Source organism: Scardinius erythrophthalmus (genome assembly GCF_964197995.2).
Source record: "Scardinius erythrophthalmus genome assembly, chromosome: 13".
NCBI lineage: Eukaryota > Metazoa > Chordata > Actinopteri > Cypriniformes > Leuciscidae > Scardinius > Scardinius erythrophthalmus.
Window position 1 is genome coordinate 18,311,186 of NC_138233.1, and position 14,443 is coordinate 18,325,628.

Below are 14,443 nucleotides of genomic sequence, written 5' to 3' on the forward strand. Positions count from 1 at the left end.
AGTTTTTTCATATTCCAGAAGCCGTTTCACTTGGATATGTCACAATATAGAAGAAACGACTATGGCAATTTCCATTTCATGCCAACATTAAAGGTCTGCGGTGAGATAGGCAGATATGCATTTGGTCTCTTGTCATTAACAGCATTGAGTTTCAAACTGAATTTGAGCGCTGCGAGAATTAAAACCTGCACATCTAATCAAAAGCATTCTAGATGGTTATTGAGCTTGAAGCTTTAGCAAAAGGGGCACATCTAGAAGTGCAGCCATAAAAGGGGGTGACCATCTGCCCTCTGTTTCGGAGACGTGTATGGCTGTGCGTGTGTTTGTGTGGTTGTGTGCGAATGTCTAAATCCCTCCCTCCATTCCTACCCATGTGCTCGCTGAATGGGCCATGAAAAGAAGCCAAGTCCAGCTCCATAAACTCAACAAGCATACTCATTCACACCCACGAATGCACAGGCATATACATAGACACCAACTGAGCCAACAATACCCACAGCTGTGCACTGTTTAAACCTATTGATGAGACAGGCCTTTAACATCGCTCCCTTCAGCGTTTTAACACTGTTCAGAAAAGCTGCGCTTGTACTTTGACTGCAAACTCTAAATTTAAACTAAAAAAGCTGCAAGATCAGCAAACAAACTCTTCACCTCTTCCTCTGCTGATTTCACATTGTTTTACTATTTGATTCCATCATATACTTCCATCATGCGCTTCCTTTACTTCTGGAACTCTGAAGTTAATTACTTCTTGTTGGCTGAACTCCCAATATGTAGAGAGTGCAGTAAACTAATTTTCGGGCCAACAGATTTCACAGGTGACCTCTCTTTCCTCCATAAGATAAGTCCTACATTTCCCTTATCTGTGAAGGCTGCAGGATTTTCCTGGAGTTCTAGGCATAGCCGTTCGTATTAAGATGTGCGCTCAGGAAATAAGTAGGATTCCTCTACGGCATAGGTTCCTCACTACAGGAAACACTGGTTGACTGTTAGTCAACCCACATGTGAAATCAAGAACAGTTAAGAAATGATGGTTGTACGTTGTTGGCTGAATACGGCTAATGTAAAGGTGCTTAATGTTGTCCTTACCTGTGTAGATAAATCTGCCCGGTGTACCTTTGCAGAACTGCTTTGACTTGTAGGACAGAGTGACCTCCACAACCCCGGGAATGTGTCTGGGAGGAGTCTGAACTCGAATGGCGTGAGGGGTTATGAGCTGAAAGAGAAAATAAGAAATGTTTTTTTGTTGCTGTCAAAATAAAAGAAGTAGAATACATAGGTTAAAACAAGACAACAAAATATTCAAATATTTGTACTGTCCAGACAGAGTTTGATCAATGAACAATGAGAGGATAAGTTAAATGCTATCTCTGGAATTGGATCATCACATTAATCAGGCCCACAAAAATGAACTCTGACCTAATACTAGGATACTGACTTTTTTCAGAATAGAATACAACCAACTTATTCTTATAGTGGTATATTCTCTATTCTTAACATGCAACATTTTTAGTGTGTATGTATTTATGCATGTATGCTGTACTCTGCTGTTCAAAAGTTTAGGATCTGTACGATTTTTTTTATGTTTTTGAAAGAAGTCTCTTCTGCTTACCCAGGCTGCATTTATTTAATCAAAAAAAACAATAAAACCGTATGATTGTGACATATTATTACAATTTAAAATATTTTTTTTCTATTTTAATATATTTTAAACTGCAAGTTATTTCTGTGATGGCAAAGCTGAATTTTCAGCATAATTACTCCGGCTTCAGTGTCATATGATGCTTCAGAAATCATTCTAATATGCTGATTTGCTGCTCAAGAAACATTTCTGATATTTATCAATGTTGAAAAAATTGTGTACAATTTTTTTTTTCAGGATTCTTTGATGAATAGAAAGTTCAGAAGAACAGCATTTATCTGAAATAGAAAGCTTTTGTAACATTATAAATGTCTTTACTGTCACTTTTAATTAAAATCCGTCCTTGTTGCATAAAAGTATTTATTTCCCCCCAAAAAATTCTTAATGACCCCAAACTTTTGAACGGTACTGTATCATGTTATAAACGTTTTTTATTTCAGATAAATGCTGTTCTTTTGAACTGTCTATCCATCAAACAATCCGAAAAAATTGCAAATGACTGTATACCGTTTATAGCATACTGTATAGCATACAGTATGCAGTATGCTATAGTATACTGATTTGCTATACTATAGCAAATCAGTATATTATAATCATTTCTGAAGGATCATGTGACACCGAAGACTGGAGTAATGATGCTGAAAACTCAGCTGTGCCATCACAGGCAAAATGTACATTTTAAAACGTATTCAAATAGAACACAGTTATTTAAATTTTTATAATATTTCACAATATTACAGATTTTACTGTTTTTGGATCAAATAAATACAGCGTTGGTGAGCAGAGGAGACTACTTTTTTATATACACACACACACACAACATAATGAGGTCAGTAGGCAGCATGCAGTACATGCTGTTCATTATACAGTAAATAGTAAGCAAGTATTCGATTCTGAATATAGATTATACAGTATATTTAACCTCTGGGATGTTGAGAGCTTTCCGGAGTGTTTTTTTTTTTCTCCCTCTCATTCCTCATGTTCCTCATTTTAATATATGAAAAATATTGCTGCCATCCTGAAGGACAAGGTCATTGGTCAGTACTAGTCAGAGATGACCTTTTCTGTTAGTTCCATATGGTGACACAAATCTCGCCAGCCAATGAGATTAAAGCTTTTGTCAGCTGGAGGTGCAGACAGTCCAAGTCATTACATAATCAAAATTATGTCCCCCTTTTTTGCATCTGCATTTTCTGACACTGTATAACGTCTACTGTATAACTTCACAATGTTTGAAACGTGCATTTAAGGTACCCCTGTTTACCTGCAACCATACTAGCTGAGCTATTAAACAGTACTGTTTTATTCTCTGATTAGACTATGATTTGACTGCTTACAATGTTTGTGAAGCTGTGCTCAATCCCCTTTGAAGAGGAGCCATGCCACTACAAAGCAGCCATGAGCGCTCAGTTTCCCTGCAAATACTCTGTCATATTCAAAGCCAGCAGCACTGGTGCTGCTTTACATGGCTTTAAACTGTCCCTTTCATTGCTCACTTAGCTGGGCTTTCATATGCCAGGCAGTGCTCTTCTCACCTCTCAGATAAATATGGCATTGTCAATGAGAGGCTTTTTATAGAATTACCTCTTTTATCTAGCTCTTCTCAACATAAGCAGCACAGAAACTGAGTGAAAGACCAAAACAGATGGACAGACAGGAAAACAGACAGCCTGCGCTGAGAACAGAAGCATTATGTCCTTTCAGACTGGCATGTGCCTTCTCAGATTTGTTAGCCAAGTGGATTTTGAATCCATCTTCCATATAGCACATATTTTATATAATTAAGTTGCATAACTATTGTAGGTAAAAAGGTGCATTTTAAATGTCATTTTCTTTCATATTCAAATTCAGTTGTGATTCTTAAATCTCTGTTGTTGTCTGTTGAGCATGAATTGTAAAAAAAAAAAAAAAAATTGTACAGAACGGATTAAATAGAAAAGTAACCAACCTCACTCCAGACCAGCATGGTGCCAAAGATGACCTGTAGGCCGTCAAAAAAGTTATCACCAATGATGATGACGGTGGCACCCCCTGTTGTCCAGCCTTCACTGGGACTGATGGCCTTAATGCAAGGAGTAGCTGTTTTAGAGAAAGAAGAATGTGTACAAATGAGTGAAACGGTGGCTCACCGTATACAATTAACAGCTTGTTTTCTTGAAAAGGCATATGCAATATAGATTAATTAAGGCTATATGTATTTGCCTGTGTACACATCAAGACACCTGTAAAGTGATTATATGAAAATAATGTCAAGAAGCATCAGAATAAACATCTGGAAGCAGCTAGCACATCATCACTCGTGTGCATCACCTGTGACATAATTTCATGCACAGACTAAATTCTTAGGAAATAAATGTAAAGCTGTGCAACTGATTTCTTCCTGATTCTGGCAAATAGATTTATGAGCCACACTCTATTAGGAAGCTTTAGGCACAGCTTAATGACAAGTGACTGACTCATTAGAGTCGTCACATATGATTAGACTGTGGCCATTCCTCTGCGCAGTCCCCATATGCTTCCTGACAGCGGTGCGAACATGAGAGATGACGCTCGCTCACCGATCATTTATCTCAATCTACCCTGTATAGTAGCATGATTCAGTGCTGTGGTTGCCTGGAAATCTCCTGAAACCTAACCATGATCATCTCTAGTTGTGTTTTGGGATCTTTAGATTGTCACATGGAGGAACACAACTCAAAATCAGAGAGTGCTCCACTCCAACAGCAATTTTTCCACCCCGCTCAGTGTTTTGTAATCACTCCGCTTCTATTCCCCACTCACTGGTGAGAGAAAGCCCGCTCCGAATCCACTCCATAGCTTAAAACGGCACTGTTACAGCTCAGCTGTAGTCTCTCTTTACCATCTCGTTACTGTCTTCTCTGTTTACTGATATTGATATTAGAGATTATATAAATGTATATAATAAACATATGATTTGTATTATACATTAATTTAATTTGATATCATTATGTTTTATGTATAATGTTGGATATTTAATTGTGCATGCCCAATTATTACATTTTGATTGCCTTTGCTATTATATATTGTCCACTTAGTTAATTGTTAAAAAACTTGTTTAATAATTTTAAATTATAAAATATTATTCAATGAAATTATGAATTGAAAAATTAACCATTTTAATTTAATTAAATTGTTAAATGTAATCTTTAGCTAGTCTCAAAATTATTATGTACATTATAAATTTGTAACACTTAAATTTACTTTTAGCAATCTAAAATGATTAAGTTTCATTTTAATGTTTTATTTTTAATTTATTTAGTCAAAATAGTCTTACATTTTAATATCATCGATTCATCAGACATTTTAAAGAATGCTGGTAACCAGACAGATCATGGTAGCCATTGACTTTCATAGTACTTTTTTTCCTACTATGGAAGTCAATACCGTCAACTATCTGGTCACCAACATTCTTTAAAATATCTTCTTTTGTGTTCAGCAGAAGAAAGAAACTCATTCAGGTTTGGAACAAATTGAGGGTGAGTAAGTGTCTTTTTGGGTAAACTATCCCTTTAACATTGTTTCTACAATAATATTACATAATAATTAAGTTGCATATTGTAGACAAAAGGTGCATTTTTAATAACATTTTCATTGTATTCAAATTCAGTTTGACCCAGGTTGTGATTCTCAAATCTCTGTTGTTGTTTTGTCATTTTGACATTGTTTCTAAAATATCATCACACAAATTTCAGAAAGAAAAGACATTTTTCTTACATGGTATGCTAATGATGGAGTGTCATCGAAGCAAGTTTGGAGAAAGAGAAAACCCTGCTCCTTACTCCCGGCAAAACCGTGCGACTCCACTTTCACTCCGCACAACTTACGCATTCTGGTCCAAAGACACTCAGAATCAGTTGACCAAACTGAGTGCAGGAAAAAAACAGAGCGACAGGACGCCCGACCCCCTGGTGCTCTGCATATGAAAGGCGTAATTCCCCTCCGCCTTTGTTTTAGTCATGGACATAATTAATGAAATCTGAGGGTCAGACTGGAAAAGATCAGTCAGTGATGAGTGTACAACAGCAGCACTCCTCCCTCAACCCCTCCTTCCTTCCCCTCTGGCGGTGGTAGGAGAACATGAATGCTAATTCCGCTTGATTATACACACACCTTTATTAAATATTACACTGACCCCATGTGTGCCCAGGGAGGGAGGGGGCCAGGTGCGAGCGCTTGTTTTATGACACTCGTGCAAATGTCATGAGCGCCGGAGTTCGCCAGGCACAGAGAAATCTAGAGTCCTTACAGCAGTCGATCAAAAGGCCAGGCGCCCTGGGACACTCTGAGAAAACAGCAGCCAGCCATAAAAATTCAACACCTTAATGAGTTTAAATTTCATTTCAGCATGTTGAACTTTGGCACCGGATTCTAAAGCTCGGTGTCTCACTGAAGACGCTTTAACCGACTAATTACTGCTGTTCCAATTTGCTGCTGAATTTAAATAGAAGGAAAAGACATGAGGGAGGGAAAAAAGGAAAAGCAAGGGTCCTCTGAGGCAGCTGTCGGAGGCAGAGAACGGGAGAGTCTGTCACGGGCGGCTCTGTTGTCCTCTGTGACTCTGGTAGGGGGACTAAGCACACATCCTTTAACAAGCGTTACACACGGCTCTGACTGCAGGCAGGACCCCTGGGAGAGGGTAGGGGTCTACACTCAACCCACGTGTGATAGTGTACCTAAGTGAGGCAGTCGGCCTGCGCATAGGAAGTGCTCGGATCTGCTGATAGGACCTGAACTGAGATGAGACGAGGCTGTAGACCTCACTCGCACAGCTCAAACTGGTGTGTGTCAGCCATCGGCGATGCCTTGGGAAGAGCTAGCATAGATAATCGCAGGGGATATCGAGAACCTGCAGGGGAAAATGGTCTGGGGAACAGTGTTGAGGAAGCAGGTTTCAACTATCAAGAAAAATGGAATCTAATTTAAACTACAGTCATGCTTAGCCTGACTACGTCAGACTTCGTACTTCCGCTCAATTTCATTTCGCTTCTGTACTCAGTCTGAGACAGCGTCATAGCTTTCCGTTTTCCTCCGGCCTGAAAACAGCCGGGCCAATCAACGAACAGAGGGTGGGCTGAGAGCCGTGACGTAGACGCTGATTGTACCGTGGATGTGTAGATTTACTTCACATAATCTGCAAAAGTCATTCACAGCCATGTTCACTCCGGTATTTTGTTTTCGCATCATACATGTGTTTACAGTGGAAGTTAGATGCAGCTGAGCATGCGCATAACACACGCCATAACCAAACGTTATGTGATTGGCTTACGGGTAACCAATGATTTTAATGATTTTTTTGTGGAATCTGTAACACATTTATTTTCAGAATTCTTTGATAAATAGAAACGACCAACATTTATTTGAAATATATATATATTATATTTTGTAACTATCAATGTCTTTGTCAATGTCACTTTAATACATCCTTGCTGAATAAAATTATTTCTTTAAAGAAAAATGTTACTGACCCCAAACTTTCGAACAATACTGTACACTGAGTTTTATATTTATCTATTTATTTACACAAACACATCTTTATTTATCCGGTTCAAAACCAATGAGGATCTCAAGTAGCATTAAACAGCATTTTGAACACATCCATTTGCACTAAATAGCACATATAGTATGTAAGATTATTGTGTAATACTACTTGATATAGAATATTTCCTCTTTTTCATCTCTGCATTTTATCTGTCTACATTTTTATTTAATCATAAAACATATTATACAGCAACAGCAGAATGTCTGTTTTATGAGTGTGTAATCACTTTTTGTGTAAGTTAAAGACTTTTATATCCATGTTAAATATAGAAATGCTAAGTAATAATAATATTCAAAACAGTATAGTGATGCATCAGTGGAATACTTTATTATCTTCCAGGATTCAGATTTACAGAGTCCTTGTGATATTAAATGTTTTCCTGAAGATATATTGCAATTTAAATAGGGAATTACATGTTTTAGATTAAGGAACATGATTTTAAAGTATTTCAATAACCCCGAATATACAAATCAAATCTCCTTAGACTAACCAAGATGTCACAAATATTCTGTGTTCCAGCCATGTTGTAATTTTCATAAGTGAAGTAATCCACTTTGTGGCCTTGAGGACTTCCCCAGCTAGTCTTTTTTTTTTGTATGAGCTGTGTTGTGGGTGACTGCTGGGCATAATGCAATTTGGCGGCGTGATAAACCAGGAGAGATGAAGAGGAATGTTGAAGCAATCTGTGATGGTAATCTTGGCCTAAGACGACTCTTTTGCAGGGTGCTGAAATTGTGCATGGATTAAGCAGATGGTGGTATGTGAATCCATCTGATAGGATTAAACTTTGGTGCCTCCTCTGCCGCCATCTGTTCCCTTACGCTGCATGCATGCGTATGCGCGCTCACTTTTACACACATCTCAGATACAGGCACAATAGCTTTCTCTTCTACAAACTTGCATTCTCGAGCCCTGCAGACATCTATTTCCACCACAGTGCATTTGTGACATGACCTCACGTATTGGTGCCCTCACTTTACCCTCGTCTCCCCAGCCCAGAGCAATCAGCACACATGCACACCATGTCTGACAGAACAGGCTCATTAGCTGGAGGGGAGTGGAAATGTTCTGAAACTGACACAATAATAGACAAGAGTGGCCAAGCAGAGGTGAGTGAAGGGATGTAAGCAGGCCATTTTTGCATATTTCGTGCTGATTTTTGTGGAAAAAAATTTAAATATGGTAAAATGTGTTAAATGTGGTAAAGTACGCTATTATTGGGAGCAAAACGTATTATAAAATTAGCCAATGTACTTAATAAGATCATACACAAGGGGTGGGAATGTGTAGAACTGCAGTGAATGACAAGTGTTCCAATTTCAAGTGGAATCTAGTTCTTACAGGAACTCTGTATTGAATTTTGAAGCTCTGACTTAGTGAGTTTCTGCATTGCCCCCCAAGAAAAATATGTCTATATGTGCACGTGAGGGTGTTAAATTAGATATAATGAAGAATAACAGTATAAGCCTGTCTGTCTCAGGATTTATACTATCCTTTCTTTTGGAAAAAAAGAGAAGGAAAGAGAAAAAAAAATTCCCACAATTCTTCAAATATGTTGAGGCTTTAGAAAACTGACTTTTTTTAATTTTCTCAGTGCAGTGGAAACTATGCTTAAAGACTGAAGACATCCCCAGGAGAATAGAGAGAACTTAATCGTCAGCATCATCATTATCAAATCATCATCATTCAAATCCTTAGTTTTTCATCATAGACGGAGGTTAACAGTCCAAGTGAAAAATGTGTTCTTCTCTAGAGTCATCCCAAAAATAAATGAGAAAATGATTGGATTTGATTGCGACTGAGGATCAAATCATTGCTCAAATCATGTCCACATGTTATTAGACGGATTTAGGAGGGCCGCACTATAACCTGCAAGAGATGGAGGACAGCAGATAAGGCCACATGTCGCTCAGTAAATAAATACTCAGTGCTTAAGACTGAGAGATCTCGTAAGACACATGCTCAAACCTAAAGAGAACAGGCCACTTGGGGAATGCTGCGTTCACTGCTCTTTTCTTAGCCTGCGCATATCTTAGTGGATTGTGGGTGCTTTGCTGCACTGCTACTGTTGGTATGCTGTTTGTTATTCAAACGAATGTCTGGTTAGCTCAAACCCCCGGCGGTATCTGGCATTAGCATGACTTGTTAGTGGCATTAACTCGACTGCGGGACACAGAGGTGCTAAATCAGAGTCACTATGATCTGACTGAATGGTCACAGTTGTCTTTCAATTCAAAGTATGCGCACATCCAATCATCACTTCAGCAGGTGCTCGATCAAGAGAAAACTGAGCTGAAATGCAAAATAATAACGGCACACTGCTATTTCTGCTCCCAAAGAAGTTTGATAAAAAATGTTTCGACCAACAGCGGTCTTCGTCAGGCAAAGCAAATAACAAATATCAACAACTTTTATATCAACATGATGGGCAATCACACCTGGTATAGTCAATCAGTGAATTAACCAATCATCCAGTAAACCAATGAAATCAAATGAAAAAATCCAAAGAAATTTTAACAATCTGCAACTCAACAAAAGGTTGCAGTTATACCGCAAAAGAAAATCCTTAAAGTGCAGAAAAAAAGTGCAATATTGCAGGAAAAAAGATCCATTGTCAATAGTTTAGTAATGTTTGAAACACAGCTGACCTCAATGTAAAATCTGCAAAATATCTTTTTTCTAACCCCATTTGAACTTTTTTCTTGTTTTAAGCCTAAATCGCACACATTTTTGTGACGTTCATTCTGAAAGCAAGAACATGCAATTTTCCAAAGGGCTAGAACATTTCCATTGTCTTACTGTACCCACTTTTTTAGAAAGAAACCTTTAAGGATATTTACATACTTCTAATGGATAACAAGATTTTTTTTTTTTTTTTATAATATCTCTTGCAGTGTATTACCATTTTTCCCATTAGCAAAGCATTAAACTCAAGGGTTCTTCAGTGGGACTGACCCGACCGCAACATAAGCACCACCGCTCAACATGTTCGCCACTAGGCCATATCTGCAATGATATTTCACTTTTTTTTAAAGTGTGAATATTTTGTTCAACCTTTTAGAGACAACTGTAAAGTAAGCCATTGGGAGGTTGATTTCCCTGGAAACTGTGAACATTATGGGTCTGTAAGGCTCAGATCCTTCTTTTGTCCCAATCGGACAGAACAATCTTTTCTTCTGACCAATAGAGTATGGGGGAGGGTTCAGAAAAAGTGAAATCACTATTTTTGCAGTACCATTTGTTTACACTTGTTGGGTAGAAATTGCACAACTCAGCTTTAAACTGTCTAAGTTGATGTAAAGGAAGAAGGCAGTGCTAGCCATGATTGGCAACCATCTGTAGCAAAACCATGAAACTACATGGAGTGGGACAAAGTGGCTTAGTTTTGCTGAATGTGCTAGGGACGTTAGCTGTGTGCAAATGAAAGAGTGTGTTGTGGGGAAAAGTACAATGAAGGATTTTACAACGGGAATTACACAGACATTGCAGGTGTAACTCTTCTGTCTTTTATTCCTTCTGTTTCCCCCTATTTTTCTCATTGTGTGAAAATGACAAACTTGTGTTTTTATTTCTCAACAAAACGCTCACCGTGTTCCAGGTATGACGGAGTTCCTTCAGATGGGTCCAGCCTGCGAGCTCTACGTCCATGTTTAGAGTTATTGTGTACAAACATGTTATCAGACACAGCAAGGACGTGTCCGTCCACGTTGACCGTCGTAGACACCACCACCTGCAGAAGACGAATAATGACTGCACTTCACTTGACCCACAAAGACACACTCTGTCCTTGTATACAAATTAATACGCAGCTCAAACAAACAGCTGAAGTGTTGGAGCAGCACAAACACACCGTATGCGTGTAACCGCTGACTGATAAATTGACATACAGGCACATTTCACCAGAGAGCCTGGAACCATGACAGCAGCTAACAGCTCTCACGGAGCTGAAGTCATAGACTAGAGGTGTCTCACAGCAACTGAGGAGCCTCTTGATTTAAATGGCTCTCAGGCTTTGAGAGGTCTCTCAATCTCAAGAGAGGAAGAGGCTTGATGAGACTTGGCAAACACCGCTTACATTATCCCTGTTCTGGGCAGCCACTTCATTCGCTCAAAGCTTCTTTTTTCTCGCTCTAATCTCCATCAGTATTTCTTTATATGTTCTCAAGTACTCCCATTTTATCTGTTAAGAAATCATTATTTGGCCTCAAATTACTACTAAATTTTTAGTGAAATGGTGGGTGGTCAAGTGAATAATTCAGAGTATTTAATAATATAATTATAATAAAAAATGTAATTTTATAGATAATATGTATAGTCACTCTTTGTAATATCTATTTAATACTTTTCTAATGTAATGTCTTTTTTTAGCAAATATTGATAAATGTGATTTATTGTGATTATTTGATTAAGTATATCATTATTATCATTATTATGATAATGATTGTAATGTTATTAATGACTGTTTTTATATTGTAACTTGTCCAGTCACATGCATGACTAAAATTGCAATTTTGTCACTTTAGTTTGGAAGTGTGAGCAGAAAGGACGTGGTCCTACCTGAAAGCGTCGCATGTCTCGTGGGTTCCCTGCATTCTTTAGGCAGTTCTGGTTGCATTTGAGAAAGAATTTCAGGAAGAACCTGGAAAAACACAGAATAAGAGGATTTATAAGGTAAGGCCATTTTGTTCAAGACTCTGGCGCAGAGACTGAGGTAAAGATGGCAGGGTTGTGTGGTATTGACATTGACCACATTAGAGCTATGTTATATGCCACCCCGCTATGAGGAGTTAACCTGCATCCTCCTACTCTCTGCATTCTTAAGGTCATAGCTACATACATATTCACACAGTTACAATGAGTAAAACACTGGTCTAGGAAATGAAGACCATCTGTCATGAGGCCAGAAACATGCCTGTCAGCTGAGTGAAAAGAAGAAAACAGGAGAAAGATCATGGAGATTGAAATGTGTTGTCAAAGTCACTCCGAAGAGCACCCAGATTCACCATAGAGACAAATCCAGTGAGATTTTCTGTTGTAGGGTAACAATCGTAGAATGATTTCTGAATCCTTATTAACTATCATTAAGAAATGTATAAAGATGTTAGACGCATCTACTCACTGTGTGTACTTGTGCTCAACTTCCCAGGGGAACATCCAATATTGTGAATGTTACTGTGCATTTGTACATTTCTCAATTAAATTAATAATGTGTCTCAAATGATTTCTAAGTGCTAATTGTTTATGTATTTTAATAACAGTGTTTTAATGTTGAATCCAGTGGGCTTGTCAGATCTTGTATGGCTGTGACTCAGCATGTTTTCCCTCATTCTCTACGGTCTGAAATCTACAATATTAATTAGCACAGTGGGGTATCTCTCTTTTTTCTTCATTTATGGTTTTCTGGTTCACTGCACTGGTATAGTTGAGAACCCACATCTGTCTGCAGCATCTATCCACTATTATTATATTTGCTTCTGCATTATTATTTGTCACTACTTACACAGACGCATTGACACCCCCATACAAACAGAAATCCTTCACTTACTTTCAGTAGTCTGCTGGTCACAAAGTTACAGTTCGGGTAGTGACTATTGGATCTACATATCCATCATCTTAAACTTAACAACATACTTTTACTAACAATACATATTGATTGACTCCTATTGATTTTATAGACACTACTGTTTAAATTAATACTTTCCTCAAAAGGATGCATTATATTGATCAAAAGTGACAGTAAATATTTATACATAGTTACAGAACTTGAAAAAAATTAATAAAATATTAATAATTAAAATAAAGTGGTGAGCATAATAGACTTCTTTCAAAGAAATAAAAAATACCGACGCCAACTTTTGAATGCTAGTGTTCAGCTAATTATAAATACTACAGACTAACCTAAACACACAGTCTAGCCAGTGAATTTTTATAATAAAAAAATTCAAAAAATATTTATTTATTTAAATATATTTTTTACAATCAATGTCCCCCAATGGAGGTTGTCAGATTTAGCTCACTTCTAGTGACAATTTTTCTGAGAAGTAGGCTATATACTGTACTCTAGTAAAATGTATGTGCATGTGTAGAATCTTTTTTGTTTCTTTTTAAATAAATGCATACATATATACATTCAGGGCCCTATTTTAACGATCTGAAACGCAAGTGTCAAAGCGCAAAGCGCAAGTAACTTTGTGGGCGGGTCTCGGCGCTGTTGCTATTTTCCCGGTGGGATAAATGACTCTTGCGCCCGGCGCAAATCTAAAATGGGTTGGTCTGAAGTAGCTATCTATCTATTGTTTGTAATAATATGATTTGCAAAAATTAAAACTGGTGCTTCTGTGTAGATTAGAGAATCAAAGTGTATGCGCGTTGTGCACGCTATACATTATGGTCAAGCATGCGCCCTTAAAATAGCATAATGAACAACGCGCAACGCGCCACTGACTTTAGACTAGGTTTTTTCTGGCCAGTGGCGCAATTGTTTTATGGAACAGTAAAATAGCACCAGGGATTGTTTGCGCCGGAACACGCCTCCTTTTTTGCGCTGAACCGCCCAGGGAGCGCAAGTTCATTCCCTAGTTTAGCGACGTGCTTCTGTGGGGGGAAAAGCGTGCTTTGCGCGGGTGCAAAATAGGAATGAAACATGCGTCGGTGTACAAAGTCAATTGCGCTGGGTGCAAGATAGGGCCCATAAAGTTTTTTTCATAAAGTTTGATTGTCTTAGGGGTGCGGTTAGATTTTGGGTTAATGCTAGTCAGTAGTAGCTTATATAAAAACAATAGAAGTCAGTGGAAAGCCCCACAATGACAGAAAACCAAATGTACATGTGTGTGTGTGTGTGTGTGTGTGTGTGTGTGTGTGTGTGTGTGTGTGTGTGTGTGTGTGTGTGTGTGTGTGAGTGCAGCTGACTTGTTAGCAATGAAGGAATGTAAGATGCATAGTCTGTGTGCACTGGCTGGGATTTGTCTAGGATAAGCGGTCCATGTCTCATCCTTTGCTCTTTAATCTATTGTTTGTGTCACCCCTCTAACATCTACAACATTACACATCCGTGTGTGCCAAGCCATTCATCCCACTTTCAAGCCTTTGTGCCTAGTAGCATGTCAGATGGAAAATGCGTATGATTATATACTGTATATATATATATACAGTAGTCAACATTTGAAGTGGATCAAAAAAGTTCATCAAAGTTGTCCTAAGACAAGAAAGAGTATTATTAAACATTCATGTATAACTTTGAT

The 14,443-nt window shown here is 38.1% G+C and overlaps 1 protein-coding gene and 1 long non-coding RNA gene across 4 annotated transcripts in view; one reads left to right on the top strand and one right to left on the bottom strand.

Moving 5' to 3' along the window:
* The window catches only part of LOC308700578, a 248,656-nt gene that overhangs the window by 154,664 nt on the left and 79,549 nt on the right, over nt 1–14,443 (top strand). The gene's annotated exons all lie outside the window — the stretch shown is intronic.
* ebf1a (EBF transcription factor 1a) overlaps nt 1–14,443 on the bottom strand; it is a 153,160-nt gene that overhangs the window by 55,494 nt on the left and 83,223 nt on the right. For all 3 annotated transcript variants that reach the window (XM_081382237.1, XM_081382239.1, XM_081382238.1), the window contains exons 7-10: nt 11,760–11,841; nt 10,791–10,932; nt 3,591–3,721; nt 1,090–1,216 (exon numbers count right to left, since the gene is read on the bottom strand). In XM_081382237.1, coding sequence (XP_081238363.1) covers nt 1,090–1,216; nt 3,591–3,721; nt 10,791–10,932; nt 11,760–11,841 — 482 coding nt within the window. The remainder of the gene's footprint in view (nt 1–1,089; nt 1,217–3,590; nt 3,722–10,790; nt 10,933–11,759; nt 11,842–14,443) is intronic.